Source organism: Cannabis sativa, chromosome 3 (assembly GCF_029168945.1).
Source record: "Cannabis sativa cultivar Pink pepper isolate KNU-18-1 chromosome 3, ASM2916894v1, whole genome shotgun sequence".
NCBI lineage: Eukaryota > Viridiplantae > Streptophyta > Magnoliopsida > Rosales > Cannabaceae > Cannabis > Cannabis sativa.
Genome location: NC_083603.1, coordinates 3,457,550 through 3,473,286, shown reverse-complemented (window position 1 = coordinate 3,473,286; position 15,737 = coordinate 3,457,550). Strand labels below are relative to the sequence as shown.

Genomic DNA, 15,737 nt, shown 5'->3' with positions numbered 1-15,737 from the left:
TGAATGGTCATTCCTTTCTTTTTAAAATAGAATAGTCATTCCACCAAAATAGTGGAAAGAGCATTCCATTGGAATGCTATTCTTATACAACCAAAGAATGGAATAAAAATTGTTTTCTTTTCATTCTATTCCATTTCATTATCTCAAACCAAACGCCACTTAAGTGTAAAAGTTGTATAGATTTTAATTTAATAAGATTATGGGGTTGGGCACATTAGATAAATATGTAGAAGTAAAAGCACTAGTAAAGTAAATACAAAAAGTTTCTTTTTTTTTTTAATATATATATAAAACTGCATCTGTTTCCCTCCCAATACAGAAAAATACCATTTTTGTCTCTGCAAAACCCTAGAAGAAAGAAATTAGGGTTTAGAGAGAGAAAGCAAATGGGGGAGAGAGATGACTATAGGTTTCTTGACATAAAGGACGCCATTACTTCTATAAATCAAAAAGTTAGCTTGATTGGCGTTATCATCGAGTGCGGTTTCCCTAAGACAACTAGAGGAACTGGTACTCTCTCTCTCTCTCCCTCTCTGTATTTAGATAGCTTTGTTTTGTTTGTAACAGTAAAATGAGTTCCTTTAACTCAGAAAAGTTTCGATTTTTCATATCTTCCCTGTTTTTGTGAATGCAATCATATAAGTATTTGGATTGAAAAATGAGATATTGGCAATGATGACAAAAAAGGCCGGACTTACGGCTGCTGCCGCCGCCATTGTCGGTCGGTAGTAGAATGATGAATGACTTTGCAGCAAAGGTTTTTTTTTATCTGAGCCACTCAATCTTTCAAAAAAAATCTTCCTTTTGTTTTTGTTATGAACATTGCTTGTACTTTGTCCGAAAACCCCAAATTATAGCCACTATTATATTTTGACAACTACCAAATTGTGCTCCTTTTATTTAATAGAAGTTCTTAGATGTAAAAGTGGTAAAAGTTTGGGGACAAAATATGATATTGGTCATACTTTCAAAGTAAAATTGCTAATCGTTTAACAAAGTCTAACAAAAGGCTCATAACCTACTAAGTTTTATGGTTGAGAGAGAATATTTAACATTGCTAATAATTCGAGGATAGTGGTCATACTTTGGGGATAAAATTGCTAATCATTTAACTAAGTCTAACAAAAGACTCATAACTTACTAACTTTTATAGTTGAGAGAGAGTAGTTAATATTGGTGATAATTTGAGGAGTATGATTTTATTAAGTGACTAAATTCAAGGGGAAGATTCCTATTTATTCATTTTAATATGTGGGTTGCTCTTTTGTTTTGCTTTTGTTGGGTCTGGCAGTATTTAAATGTGTGATAATGATTTGTGAATTTCTTCTTTAATGTATGTATGTTTGTTGGATTTGTGTTGTGTGATGATTTTGCAGATTGTTTCTGCACAATAAAGATAGTTGATGGATCGTATGAGAAACCCGGGCTTCCTGTTAATATGTTTGCTGAGCATTTCGGAATGCTTCCTCATGTAGCCTCATTTGGAGATATAATTCAGCTTTCCAATGTTATGGTATTACTTTGTTTGTAGTAGTAATTATTTTTTGTTTTGCTTATTATCATAAATGTGCGTAGCTTATAACCACTAAAGTACTTGAATTGCTGATAAAAAAGGCGAAAAAGAAGAGTGAAGAACATATTTTATAGATATTAGAATTTGTTTTTCAACAGACTAGTTTAAAATATGCATTTGTTGTACTATTTGATACACTATTGATCTAATCCAATACTTGAAACAGTTAGAAAATAGGTATTTTATTGATATCAAAGAGAAATTAAAAAGTTTCAAACTTTTTGAGAGAGTTTGGTGTCTCCCCGAGTAAATGTTTTACTCACTTTGTAACAAAACAATTCCCCCACCCTTACAATTAATCAACCCTTTATTTATACTTGTTTAACTGTTTTAACACCTTAGGACTATAGGATAGCTCACTTAAAGGAACTTAGAATTTAACAACTTAGCCACTAAAATCATAGTCAACTATACTAATGAGACTAATCAACTTTATTGGCATCATTCATTGCTTGGGTTAAGGGTTTGAATCTCACCCAACCCTTCATTGGGAGGGATAATGCTTGGCCTTTTGGGAGGCTAACTTGTTGTGGCGGCGCCATCCTGAATGGAATGGGAACCCTCGAGATGCATACCAATGACCCAACTAAGGAAGGATGAGGTATAAGACCTTTATAGTTGGCATGTGGTCCCCAGAATTGTCAAAGCTACCGAAAGGGTGGGGAAGGGATCTGCACCATGTGTTCCCCTTTATTTTCAGCAAAAAAAAAAAACTATACTGATGAGACTGATATTAAGGTGTAACACCATTTCAAAAGGATTCTTATGTTTTAAATAATTAAATTTTCATAAGAGTAATTATGATACATTTACCTGCATTTCTATTTGACTTAGTGGAACAAAAGAAACAGAACTTGAGAGAAGAGATTCATCCATAGGATAAAAACTTTTTCGATATGAATAGATGGTTTTGTTTAAAGTGTGGTGTATTTGAACATGAAGTTATATTCTTACAGATGAAAACGCATGGTGGAGAAGTATATGCTATCTTTAATAAGAAGTCCTCTACCTTTGCTATATACGATAGAAATGACAGTGAAGGGTTTCTTCCTTATCAAACTTACCCAATATTTATCCAGAGAGATGTAGACAAGAAGCTCATAACACGCCTGCGAAAATGGTTTATTGATCTTGAGTTTGATGAAGGTAGCTCAATTTTGTGGTACACAACTATAAAATTAGCCATCTTTATTTATAAGTATCTAAATTATTTAACTTTCTTATGAAAAATTCATGATAGAGACACATTAATAGTTGAAATTGAATTACTTGTAATATTATAGAAGTTAGTAGAAAAAGAACTTGAGGGAGTTGGCTTCCTTAGGAGCTTTCTTTAAATTTTGCATTAAAGGAGAAACATGGATTCAAGGTAAACTTGTTAACTTGGCATTTTTCTTTTAGTTATGTAGAAGGGGCAAATGTGTGGTTGAATCTCTTAAACAAACCACACATGCTCGTACATAAGTCTAGTAGTCTACTAGATTCATGGGGTGTGCAAGAGGTATCTGAATGTGTTTACATATAAAGTAAAGTTCTTATACGGCATCGAAGAACCTTCATATTAGCTACCTTTTTTATTTGTAGATGTTCAAGCTTAGTTTTGCTAACAAAAGTATAACAAAAATTATGGGATGATATAAAAATAGAAGAAAAGAAAAATAATGTAGGTATCTAAAACTATGTACTCTAAATTTTTGTACCTATTATGTGATTTTACTAATTATATAATAGATATTTAAAACCGCGATATTCATAAATGTGTCGTATACATGATAGATTCAAATAACTTCTCATTGATGAGGGAACTGAAGGAAGGTAAATTTGCTGATTTGGCTTGCAAGGTAATTTGTTTTACTATGTTTAAAACTGTACTTTACTTAATACTCTTTGCTTTAACTTATTATTGTCAAATTTGTATGTAACTAAGTTTTTGATCAACTTTCACCCTTCATATTCTCTCTCAAAGGTAATTCACGTCCAAGAGTTTAAAGGCGAATGGATGGGCTTCCTCTGGGATGGAACTGATGCCCATCCAAGTAGTATTTCTTCGAGGTTAGTGAGTGTTACTTAACTTCTGTTGTTGTTGCTCTTAAATTCGGGTCATAGTTGGCTATATTATCATGTGTGTTGAATCGTTTTTTTTTCTTCATTTATTATATATATATATAAATAATAACTACTTACCATTCACCTCTCCACTTTCTAAATACATATCATAAAAGTGAGTTTATAAAAAGGGAGAAGCAAATCAAACGAGGGAAAAATAATAGAGAAGAAAACTTTGGCAAAATTTATAGAAAAAATAGTACGATATGTTCTCATCTTCAAAAAATTTCTACAAAGTACACTTACTCAATTATCCAAATGTGCCTAAGTATTTTGATTTTGAGTATATATACATATACATTATATTGTCCCATCTGAATGAATGTTATGAAGGATGTTTTCTTGATCTTAACATATAGGTATAAAGTGTGTGTATGTGTTATAAATTAAAAAACCATGAAAATGATATCCAATTATTGTTTATTTGTTACCACCGTTTGAGGTTAGCTTGAGTGGTTTAGTGTGTATCTTAGATTAGATGAATTACTTAGTCTTATTGTTTCACTTATGTCATTAATCATTAATTATTTAACTAAATAGTAAAATCCCAGGCTTGAAGATGAAAAGAACAATCCTCTTCCCCTACAACCCGAACAATTGCATTTGTCAAGAGATATCTTAAGTACTTTTCCTACTCTCGGAACTGTCTTGAGGGTGGTGTTTGACCAAGGTACCAAGAAGCATGGCCTCCACTTGCTACACATTGGGAAGTGGATGAAGTTTATCAATGTATATTGTGATGTAAATGGAGGATTCTGGCGTGGTTCATTTACGCCTTTAACAAAGTTTAGATATACTCATGACAAGGACCGTATTGTATTAGAGCGCGAAAGGTTACATGCTTTTACTAAGACTGTTGCTTATGACATGTCTCGTTTGATTGTTCCACACATTTCCGTTAATTAAGCTTTGGATAACAATTATTTCAGGTTATACAATGAGCGGGAAGGTTTGAAATTCGGGCGAAATCCATACTGGAGCTTTCCATTGACTTTTCCTATAACAGGTTTTAATTGCGAGTTTGTTAATCTGTATGTATTGTTTATACCGTTCATCATTTGAAAATTATTCTCGAGTGAACTAATGGTGTGTTTATGTGTTTTATCGTCGTGCAGGGGTGAACTACAAAGATTTACCGGTTGTTACTTTAATGGATGTTCTTACATATCCAGAGGTATCAAATTTTGTTATTTTATTCGATTACTCGTATGTGTACTTCTTCTCGTAACGTATTGTCTTTCTATTTTGAATTTATTCTCATTAACCATCCAAATAAATCACCATCCAAATAAATCTAACTCTGGGACATTCTAAAGTTATCAACATAATTCTAGAACATTTAAGGATAATATGGTTTCATACGTCAAACATAGGTACACTGATCGAAGGTTTTATCATCGACTAAACTAAAAATTTGTTAAGGTTATCAAATTTTCTTATCAATCTTAGTCATTTTCTCTTGTTCAAGTGAAACTCCATTGGCTCTGTCAAATGCATTTTTGTTGTATTAAATTATCAATCTTAGCTAATTTATGCTTGTTTAATTTCATAACCGACAGGTTACAGCTAGGTTCTTATGTGTTGTACGGGTCGTAGCAATGTATCCATGGCAGGCTAAAGATTTCTCCTTTAATGGAGTTTACAGAGTTCGCCTAACCTTAGAAGATGCAACTGCCCGAATTCATGCTTATTTGTATGGAAAAGATGGTGTAAGTTCTTGTTTCTGTTTATTTGATTCAATATATTATGGTTTTGTTGTGCTTGTGTCTAAAATCCCAATAGTCATACCTATTGTTTTGTCGGGCCAGGCCGGGGCAAAGACCCAGATAGCAACCCGGAAATTTTGGGTCACGGTCCTGACCTGCAAAAAACCTATTTTGCCACTCCTGACTGAACCATTACCGTTGTCGCCTTTATACTTTCTTCTACTCTTATTTTTGTTGGAAATATAGAACTTAGCAAAATGATTTTGATTTTTCTAATTACTATCTTCAATTGATTGTATTGTATTATTTTTAACTTATGACAGACTAAGCTTTTTGGCGATCAACCCACCATCGATGTACTGACAAGGAAGCGAAATGCATTGCTCGGAGTGGCGACAAATGATGATGGAAAGGAAGTGGAAGATGGTAGTGCTAGAAATCCACCATGGTTGCAATGTTGCCTGAAATCTTATTATTTGGATAAATCTGATAAATGGGGAAGTCGACATTATCGATTATATGGCACTAGATTAGTGGTTGATTAGGATTAGGATTAGGATTAGCCTTGGATAGCCTTGTATGTTGGTTTGAAAGAAATTATTTAGTATAATATTATTTTTTAGTGACAATTGGTATAAAATAGTCATGTACAAAATCAACCATTAGGCATAGTTAGTGTGGTTTGAATTTATATTGTAGAATCCTCTTAATGATTTTTGCTACTTCATAAAAGATATGTTTGTTTTGTTATAAGGTGTTGAGCATTTGTAATTTTGTATAGGGTATTATGATACCTAACATTACTTTATGTTACTTATTTTATTCTAAAAGGTAATTGGTAATTTTATTTTGGCAAAATTTTCTCAAGTGTATTATTTTTTTTTTGTAAATTTAAAGTGTTAGTTTAATATTATCGTTAAATATTAATTGGATAATTATTATGTATATTTGTGTATAGGTGATAGTATATTTTCAAGGGATTTTTTCTATAATAAACTGAAAATGGAAAAAATTTACATTTATGACCTACATAGAGAAAATAAACAAAAATAGAAACTAAAAGTTGTTATTTACAAAAATACCTGCCAAAAAAAAAACAGAGGGAATCCTCCTTCTTCGTGACCCAGCTGTAGGACCCCAACAACCATTTTCAACCATTTTCATTTCAAAACTAGGAAAATCATATCTAAAAAAATGTAGATCTCAAAGAAAAACTACTCAGATCCCGAAAATCCAAATACAAAAAGGGAAAAAAAATTATCCAACCTCCATTGTTGTACAAAAAAAAAAAAAAACTCAAAAACAACATTCAGTCAAAAGCCCAACGCGTTCAGAGGAGAAGAATCGAAGAGAAGGAGATCTGTAATCATTGAAACTCACCCATGATTGAATCAGAGAAATAATTAAAGGTAATACAATTTCTTCATGAACATCTTCCAATCTTTTATTCTACATAAATGAGAATTTGTTATTAATTGAGGAAAACTGGAATAAATTGAAATAATAATAAAATATTGGTGAATTTGAACAAAAAAACAACAACGGTTTGCATAAAACAAATATTAATGCATATAATTATATGCTACAGAGTTTTAATATGCAAACAGTTGTTTATAAGTTGTTTTCCAGTAAAATAATGGTTGTTTGGGATCTGCAAACGAGAAATGATGAATCTATTCTTATTAATTACTGAATGCTTTAAAATAGTTGTTTAATAGTTGATTTGACAGATTAAAATAGTCGTCCAGATCAAAATGTTATCTGCAAATGTTGTTGTTAGAAAGAGTTGTTTAGTAGTTGTTTTGCCAGATTGAAATAGTTGTTTGCAACTTCTGAAATTGAAACAAATAAATAATTTACATTATTTCAGGATACGGAACCATTACAAATTTTGGTACAGAGCAATGGGCATTGGGATGACAACAACTCAGCACAGGCAGATTTGCAGCAATCTGGAAACAACCCGGCAACAACTTCCAAGCAACAACTATCTGCGCACACAATTGGATCAGTTCAAGACGATACATTTTTTCTAGGAACAGGGACCGTGACATCATAATCAACCATACAACAACCAGAAAACAACAAAGAAAAAACTACAACAATAGATGAATATAAAAACAACTAAAAAATAACTCAATAACAACACAAAAATAACATCAACAAAAATACATAAAAGAAATACAAAAAGAATGACAGAATACATAAAACCGTCATGATAAACAAGTAAAACATTGACAAAAAAAAAAACAAAATAGTTACTGTAAAAACAAACTCAATAAAATGATAAATTTGTAGGAGGTTTCTTAGAAATTTTAGAAATTTTTTTAGCTGGGGAAGGTAACTTCGAACCCGACTATGTAGTGGTCATTTATAGAAGAAGAGAAGACAATGTGGGAGGAACAACTTACAGAGCTTATGGAAGATAATGGAGATAGTGACATAGATGAGAGGTTGAAAAATCATGGGTTAGGGCTTTGGACGGGATGATCGTGGGTTGTGGTAATGAAGAACCAAGGAAAGAGAAACAGAAAATAAAAAAAATTAAATAAAATAAAAAAAAAACAGAAAAAGAAAGGAGGAGTTATGGAAGTGGTGGAGTGTAAGAAGAGAGAAAACCATGACATAAGCATAGGGATAGGTATATTTGTAATTATGAAACTTTTGAAAATGTAAAATTGAAAAATAAAACTTGTATAAAAGTTTAAATAACCCAGCATTGACAAAAAAGTAAAAAAAGGATAAAAAAGGACACCAAGTGTAAAAATCTCTATTTTCAAAGTCAATAATGCATTAATTTAATTTAGTTTGTATTTAATAGTTATATATAATTAATATCTCAAACTTATAAAAAAAAAAAAAACAAATAAATGGGAGTTTTATTCCACATAACAAGAAATAAGAATTCAAAGTCAACTTTGTGAGACATATTTAAAAGAAAAATAATTTCTTGAACTTAGATTCTAATAACACCAGAAAGAAAAAACTTCTTGAACATAAGAATTGTCACTTTACTCTTTAATGTTACATATATTATTTCATTAAGGCATATAAAATTTAAGTTAAGTTGTCAAATATTATTCTTTCCGTTTAAGCAAAATCTTCTTTAAGGGTCAAAAAAATTTTGGTGTTTTAATTTTCTAATCTATGTCAAATTTTTTCATTAAAGTGAGAAAATTTTAGTGTTCTCAAGTTTTTTTTTTTTTTGCGAAAATATAGATACATTTATTGTGTAAAGATGTTTTTAAGTCTCCATGACAATTTCTCGAATACTTTTAAGATGCTGAGACTTGTGCTGGAATTTTTGCAGTACCATGGATCAATCAGCTTGGAATAGAGAACTCAGTGTTCTTTTCATATAGCAAGAAGCTTTGTTAGGCTACGAAAAATAAAAAACGACCAAGATGGAAGCTTGTTGTTTTGATTATGTTTCTTCTTTGTTTTCTGGTCGTAGTGCTTTAGATTGTAATTTCCTTTGAATTTTCAGAAATGATAACTATTTGGCGGATGCATTAGGCTCTTGAGTTAGACACTCTAACTTTACTGGTTCTCCTTTTTTTTTGGGGGGAGCTAACACCCATTGGTTCTAATAAAATTTCTTTTAGCAAAAAAAAAAGTCTCAATTACATTTAGTATAAGTCTTACTCTTACATATGATTGAAGATCAGATGAAAAAAAAAATATTTGACATTAAATACTAGAACACATCTCAAGGTGTTAAACACTATATGAAGTTACTAAGTGTTATTAATATGTTAATATATAATTTCATGTTGGTATGTTTGACACCATAAAGACATAAATTTACAATTAAAATGTCATACTTAAGATAATAGTCAAACAAAATATTATTATCATGAAAATAAAATAAAATAAAATAAATTTATTTTCTTTTCATTAACATACTTTATTAGCACCCCTTAAAGAAAGAGAAATGCTAAAAAGCATTATTGATATCTAGTACTCTACTCGGTGTCATACTGCTATTGATATAATTAAGATAATAACTTTTAGGAAATATCGTTGACCAATTATAAAACACCACCTATAAAAGTTACTAGGTAGGGTCGGCAAAACGGATCAGACATGACAACACAACTCGAAACCCGCATGAGAGTTAGCAGGTTTGAGTTTGCCTTAAATGGATTCGAGTCGTGTTCGGATTGACTCGTCTAACCCGTTTAATAAATGGATCGTATTTGGATTAACATGGCTAACAAAAAACTAACTTCTTAATTGCATACTTAAAGTTATTATAGTACTTTAACAGGTCATAAATGAGTCATAAACGTATCGAGTATGTCATAAACGTATTATTAGTTGACATGTTTAAACAAAATATGCTTATAAATGGATTACACAAATCGTGTCATGTCAACCCATTTAAAAATGGGTCGTGTTCGAATTTTATTTTCTGACACGATTATTAAACGGATCATGTTCATATCAAATATATACCTATTATATATAAGTCTCGACACAACACGAATACAATCTACAAATACAAATTTTCAGCCATAATGCTTAGTCACCCTTAGTACCAAATACTTATAGGCCTCAAAAGCTTAAAAAAATCTTACCAATTTATAATATGTTAATTATGTAATCTCTCACCCCACTTTTAGTGATGTAAAACCTCAACAAGATTACAACTATTGGATTGAAAACAAAAGTAGCTTTTGATATCTAAGGGTTCTACTATGTCAATTTAAAAGTAAGGGTAGAAGAAAAAGATAAACCTATAACAGACTATCTTTCTATTAAAATATATTTTTACAAGTGGCAAAGTAACTCTCAAAAAGTTATTCTTTATCAAAGTCCTCAACTAATGGAAATAAGAGACAAATTACTCTATCAATTATAAAAAGTACATATAATTTTTTTGAATTATCAATCTCATTATAATTAATTACTTCTTAGGTCTATAAACACTAGATATGAATTTTTTTTCTTTCTCAATACTAAATATGTTGCCTATTGAAAGTTTATGTATCTATGTACTCATCGGAAAGCTATAAATTTAATTATTATATAAGTTAATTTTAATTATAGAAATTGATGTTCCCATTTTGAAAAACTACAACAAACCTTTAATAATTTTTTTAACAACTAGTTAGACCATCTCTAATAAATGGTACAAAATTTGTGTTAAATTTACCTCAAGAAATGAGTCAAAAAATTATATTTGATCAAAATTTTACCATTGTATAAGGGTAAAATTAATTTTATTTTTATAAAAAGGTGTAAGAAAATCAACAAAATTATTAAATTTTAATTGAAAGTGTATAAAAATCCTATTAATATATAAAATAAAATATAAAAATTACATTATAATGAGTAGCAAAAGAGTAAACAAAAAAAAGTAATATTTATTATGATGTAAAATTTGGTATATGCTACAAAAATAGAGTATTGTTATGGGATACTGAAGAATCTAGCACCACTATGCAATGGAATTTTATAAGTGGTTAATAATTCTCTGTAATCTTTATTAAATTAAAATAAGTAGGATCTAATATTAAATTATACGAATAACGATATTACACCTCACAAGAATGCTAGACACTATAAAACCTGAGTATCCTTTAGCATTTTTTTTTTAAATATATACACTATCTTTATAATAATAGTACTTTATAAATTATTTTGTAAAAAGAAAATCTTATAAATTCTTCCCAAAAGATTAATACACTTTCTAATATCTCTCTTTTTGAATACACTTTATAATATCTCAAATACAAGTTCTTTTATTGTAAATACATCTCACCAATAAAATTAGATTACAAAAGTATCCCTCAAAATTATATTTTATTTCAAAAAATAAAAAACCAATTAGACTATAATTTTATTTGTGTTATAAGAACCCTTTATAATAATAAAAGTGTTTTAGTGTAGTTTACTAGCTTAGATGCCACTTGTCACAAAACCCAGAAACCTCGCATCCATTGTGGTCTTACTAAGCTCTCTCACACTCATATCGCTTACCACCTTTTTCTTTTGGTTTCCCTTAACACATTTATCATTTTCTACCAAAAATTCATTCCCAATGGCTGATCCCAACAATAAAGCTCAAATCTTTGAACTCAACAATGGAAATATATGTGTTTTGGTCACCAACTATGGCTGCACAATCACCTCCCTCTCTGTTCCTGATAAAGATGGTTACTTTCTCATACCCAATACGTAAATTTCACTTTTTTGATTGTGTTATATTTAATTTCTTGTTGATTTGTTTATCTTTGAATTTTGAAGGAAAATTGGGTGATGTTGTTCTTGGATTCGATTCCATCGAGCCGTATTTGGTAAAAAGAATATATCTTTCTGGCTTTAGTTCGTTGTGATTTTGATTTTGGTTTTTGAGTTCTTCTGAGTTTTGAGTTTGGATTTGGTTGAATTATGGATTGATTACTTGTAATGAGGCATCCCAATGCTAGAGGTTTTAGCCCCTTTTTAGTTTTGATCTATGAAAAGAGGAAGAAAAAGAAAGGGAAATATTATTTTGGACTTAGTGTTTTTGAGAAAGTTGTTGATTGGATCTTGTGTTTTGTTAAATGACTATTCGGGTCTTGTAATTTTCAAAATAGTAAAAAATAATACACTGAGCTCGATTTTCGTCAAAGTAAAACTTAATAGCTTAGGAGGATGTGTTATGACAAGATTGTTTATATTGGCTTCGGGTTAGTTATATTAAAAAAGAATTTGAGTTCGGGTATTATTTTGTACCATTTTCTAAAATACAAGATCTGATTTGCCATTGAACAAAATAAAGAGTTTGATTGATAACTTTTGTTAAATACATAGTACGAAATTGTATTTTCAATGTTGATTTATTTTATATATATTGAATAGAGCTGTAAATCTTGTTTTCGATTGATCTCATTGAATAATTTCATGATTGTTTGTACAATGTATGTGTGATTAGAATGGTGTTGCTCCTTATTTTGGAAGCATTGTTGGCCGAGTTGCCAATAGGATCAAACATGGAAAGTTTACTCTGAATGGAGTGGAATACTCTCTACCAATCAACAACCCTCCAAACAGTCTCCATGGTATGAAATTTCATCTTATTTTGTTGTCATAATATTAGTACAATTCTAGCTCATAAAACACAAAACCTTACATGAAATTTCTATGGATTGTATCAACAATTGATTGGTTATTAGACTGAACCCAATAATGGTTACACTGAGTTGATTCAAGAGGTTCCCCCTTTCCCAATAGTCAAAATAACTCACCAATACAATTCTCGGTCCCGCTCTTCAGTCACTCTCGGCTGCGCTTATTTACAAACCCTTCATTACTTTATCTAACTAAGGGCAATCTACAACTAACTTCCTAACAGAAAAACTATCAAAACAGAGAACAAAGCTTATGTGCTTATCATGTTCTTCGGTATGTATGAAACTATATACTCTTGTAAATTTCTGCAGACATAATAAATTTAGGATCTTGGACAATCTTGTATTCTATTTCTTATAGTTGTTTTACAAGTATCTCAATATGGTTAGGTGTAGGATTGCCTGTTTGTTTGGATTAGTTTGCCTGGAATGGTAGAAAATTATTTTCTGAGCATCATGTTTTTCGGGATATTCCTCTAAGACCACATTACTAGACCGAATGATGGAACAGAAGCTATATCAAAAATTTTATTGTGTTTTGCTTCAGTTAGGTCTTCTCAATTGATTTTCCAATGTGTACTGTTACTCTTTACTGTGTTTAGGTGGGAAGAACGGGTTCGATAAGAAGATATGGGAAGTTGTTGAACATGAAAAAGGCGAAAACCCTCACATTACTTTCAAGTATCACAGTTGTGATGGCGAGGAAGGTAAAATCCATGTTTTTTCGTGTTTTAATCTCGTTTCTCTATCACTTTAACCAAACCCCTTTAATCATTTTTGTGATTTTCTTGGTTGTAGGTTACCCGGGAGATGTTTCCGTTACTGCAACTTACACACTTACATCGAGCACAACATTAAAACTTGACATGGAAGCAATGTGTGAAAACAAGGCCACACCAATCAGCTTAGCACAACATACCTACTGGAATTTAGCTGGTCATAACTCGGGGAGCATACTGGACCATAAAATCCAGATATGGGCGAACAATTATACTCCGGTGGATCAAACCAGTATCCCGACAGGTGAAATACTTCCCGTGAAAGGAACTCCCTTTGATTTCACTTCTGAGAAGAGGATTGGTGATGATATCCAACAGGTCGGTCTTGGATACGATCATAACTATGTTCTTGATCTCGGGGAAGAAAAATCAGGCCTGAAACACGCTGCAAAAGTTAAGGACCCATCAAGCTCACGGGTCCTCAACTTGTGGACCAATGCTCCCGGGGTTCAATTCTATACCGCAAACTATGTCAATGGGGTCAAAGGAAAAGGAGGAGCGGTTTATGGAAAGCATTCGGGGCTCTGTTTGGAAACACAAGGTTTCCCAAATGCAATAAACCAGCCAAACTTCCCCTCGGTTGTTGTTCAGCCCGGCGATAAGTACAAGCACACCATGTTATTCGAGTTTTCGGCTGAGTAAAGTGTCTTAAGTCTTTTCAAGTGGCTGTCTAAAATGATATTTTTCTAAGTATGAAATGATGACAGTTCTATATACTTATTTGAATTTTCTAATCATTCTAGTCTTACTATTATTGATTGATTGTGTTGATGAGATTGCTTTCTTGTTCATAAAAAATACTTCATATTCCAAATTTTATTGTCTTAGTTATGAACAGCCAAATGAACCGAATGCTTTGGTCCCTATCCTAGAACATAGGCTGTGAAATTATGTTACATGAGTTTCACTGTATATAACATAATATTATTCTGGTGTAAAAATTATAAATGGGAGGTGGGGACATTAATAGTGAATTAGGGATATTTTTGATTTTATTCTATTATTGGGTAGTAAAAGTTAATAAGTATTAAATTTATTATTTTTTCTTGTAGAGATAGATACTAATATGAATGGTTTTTTTAGTAAATTGAATGGCTAAAATAATTAGAAGATTTTAGTATTGGTTATGATGTTGGTACTCCAACCCATCTATATAGATAATAAATAAGAAATAATTAAGTTGAATTAGATTGTGATTATATTAGTTAATTTTAATTAATTATATTAACTATAAATATAATTTTTACCATATATAGATATATAAAATAATATTGTTTTATTGTGTAAATTATAAATGTGAGAATTTCGTCATTAATGGGAGATAGGAGACATTAATAATGAATTGAAATTTTTTGATTTTATCCTATAAAATGCTGAAATAAATGGACAATAAAGCTTAATAAGTATGGGTTTTATTATTTTTTATTGTATTGAAAGATACTAATATGAATAGCTATATATAGTATTAAGAAAGCATTAAGATATATATTACTTACAGTTTTCCTTTCCTCTTACATCTATTTATCTTAATACTACTTTAAGTATATTATAATTTATTTAAAATGCAGTCAACTCCAATAGAGTCAAATAATAGTGTTTATCCTGTTGATAATGTCAATCAAGAAAGCTTAGAAGTTTTCGCAATTATTTCTGGAAGATCTTTATCAAACAAGACAGTCAACTTCTATTATTGATATAATAGAAATGGATCAAGTGGTAATTTCATTATACATATATGGTAGGGTTTATGTTCATTGTTTTTTACTAAATCACATACTAAAATTTATTTTAGATGATATGGTCTTAGTAAGGTATAGTGACTTTAAGAAGGTTATGAAGTAGAGTGTTATAATTCATTGCTACTAGCCAAAGGGTATAATTTTTAGTGGGGTTTGGGTTGCTTAGTTCTTGTTGTTTGGTAGATTCGGGTTAATTTGATAATTTTTTAATAAAAGTTTTATTCTGATTTTCTGCTATTTTTCATGTATATATATTTCAATGAGCTATGAGCATTGTTTGAAGATGTTATAGCTTTATTGTCTAAATTTTTAGGGGCAACTTTGTCCCATGTGACTCGCTCTGAGAATTTAGCGTCCCATGGTTTGGCAAAGCATGCTCTGCGGTCAGACGATGAGCTATCCTGGTTTGAGGAGGTTTCAGCGCCGGTTGCGAATATTTGTGTCGTAAATTCATGAGTGTTTTTAATCACTTCGTAAAAAAAAAATATTCTCAAATGGGAAATTTGAAAAACTATACATTAAAAACCCTAATATTTTATGCTTAAACCAATACATTACAAAACAAAAAATATATGACACTTTTATCAAAAACCCAAGAATAACCCTCACATAACAACACCCAAACTCTCTCTCTTCCTCTATCTCTCTAGCTTCTCTCTCAACCGAACCCTCTCCCTTCTCTCTGCCCACTTCGCACGAACCGAACCCCCCACCGC

General features: G+C 30.9%; 2 protein-coding genes and 1 non-coding gene across 3 annotated transcripts; all 3 read left to right on the top strand.

Moving 5' to 3' along the window:
• Positions 1-225: 225 nt before the first annotated feature.
• Positions 226-6,225, top strand: LOC115709581 (protection of telomeres protein 1b-like). The gene is made up of 10 exons (XM_030637714.2): positions 226-510; positions 1,377-1,513; positions 2,530-2,719; positions 3,350-3,414; positions 3,540-3,625; positions 4,231-4,512; positions 4,609-4,685; positions 4,795-4,853; positions 5,239-5,388; positions 5,709-6,225. Exons 1-10 carry the CDS (start codon positions 387-389, stop codon positions 5,928-5,930), a joined length of 1,392 nt encoding a protein of 463 aa, XP_030493574.2. The 5' UTR covers positions 226-386; the 3' UTR covers positions 5,931-6,225.
• On the top strand, positions 668-778 carry LOC115711836 (small nucleolar RNA snoR113). Its single transcript, XR_004010704.2, has one exon. It is a non-coding gene; the product is annotated as a small nucleolar RNA snoR113 (small nucleolar RNA).
• A 5,023-nt stretch (positions 6,226-11,248) lies between the features above and the next one.
• Positions 11,249-14,096, top strand: LOC115709569 (uncharacterized). Its single transcript, XM_030637700.2, has 5 exons — positions 11,249-11,546; positions 11,638-11,687; positions 12,308-12,434; positions 13,106-13,210; positions 13,302-14,096. The coding sequence occupies exons 1-5, from the start codon at positions 11,294-11,296 to the stop codon at positions 13,922-13,924; spliced, it is 1,158 nt and encodes a 385-aa protein (XP_030493560.2). The 5' UTR covers positions 11,249-11,293; the 3' UTR covers positions 13,925-14,096.
• Positions 14,097-15,737: the final 1,641 nt, after the last annotated feature.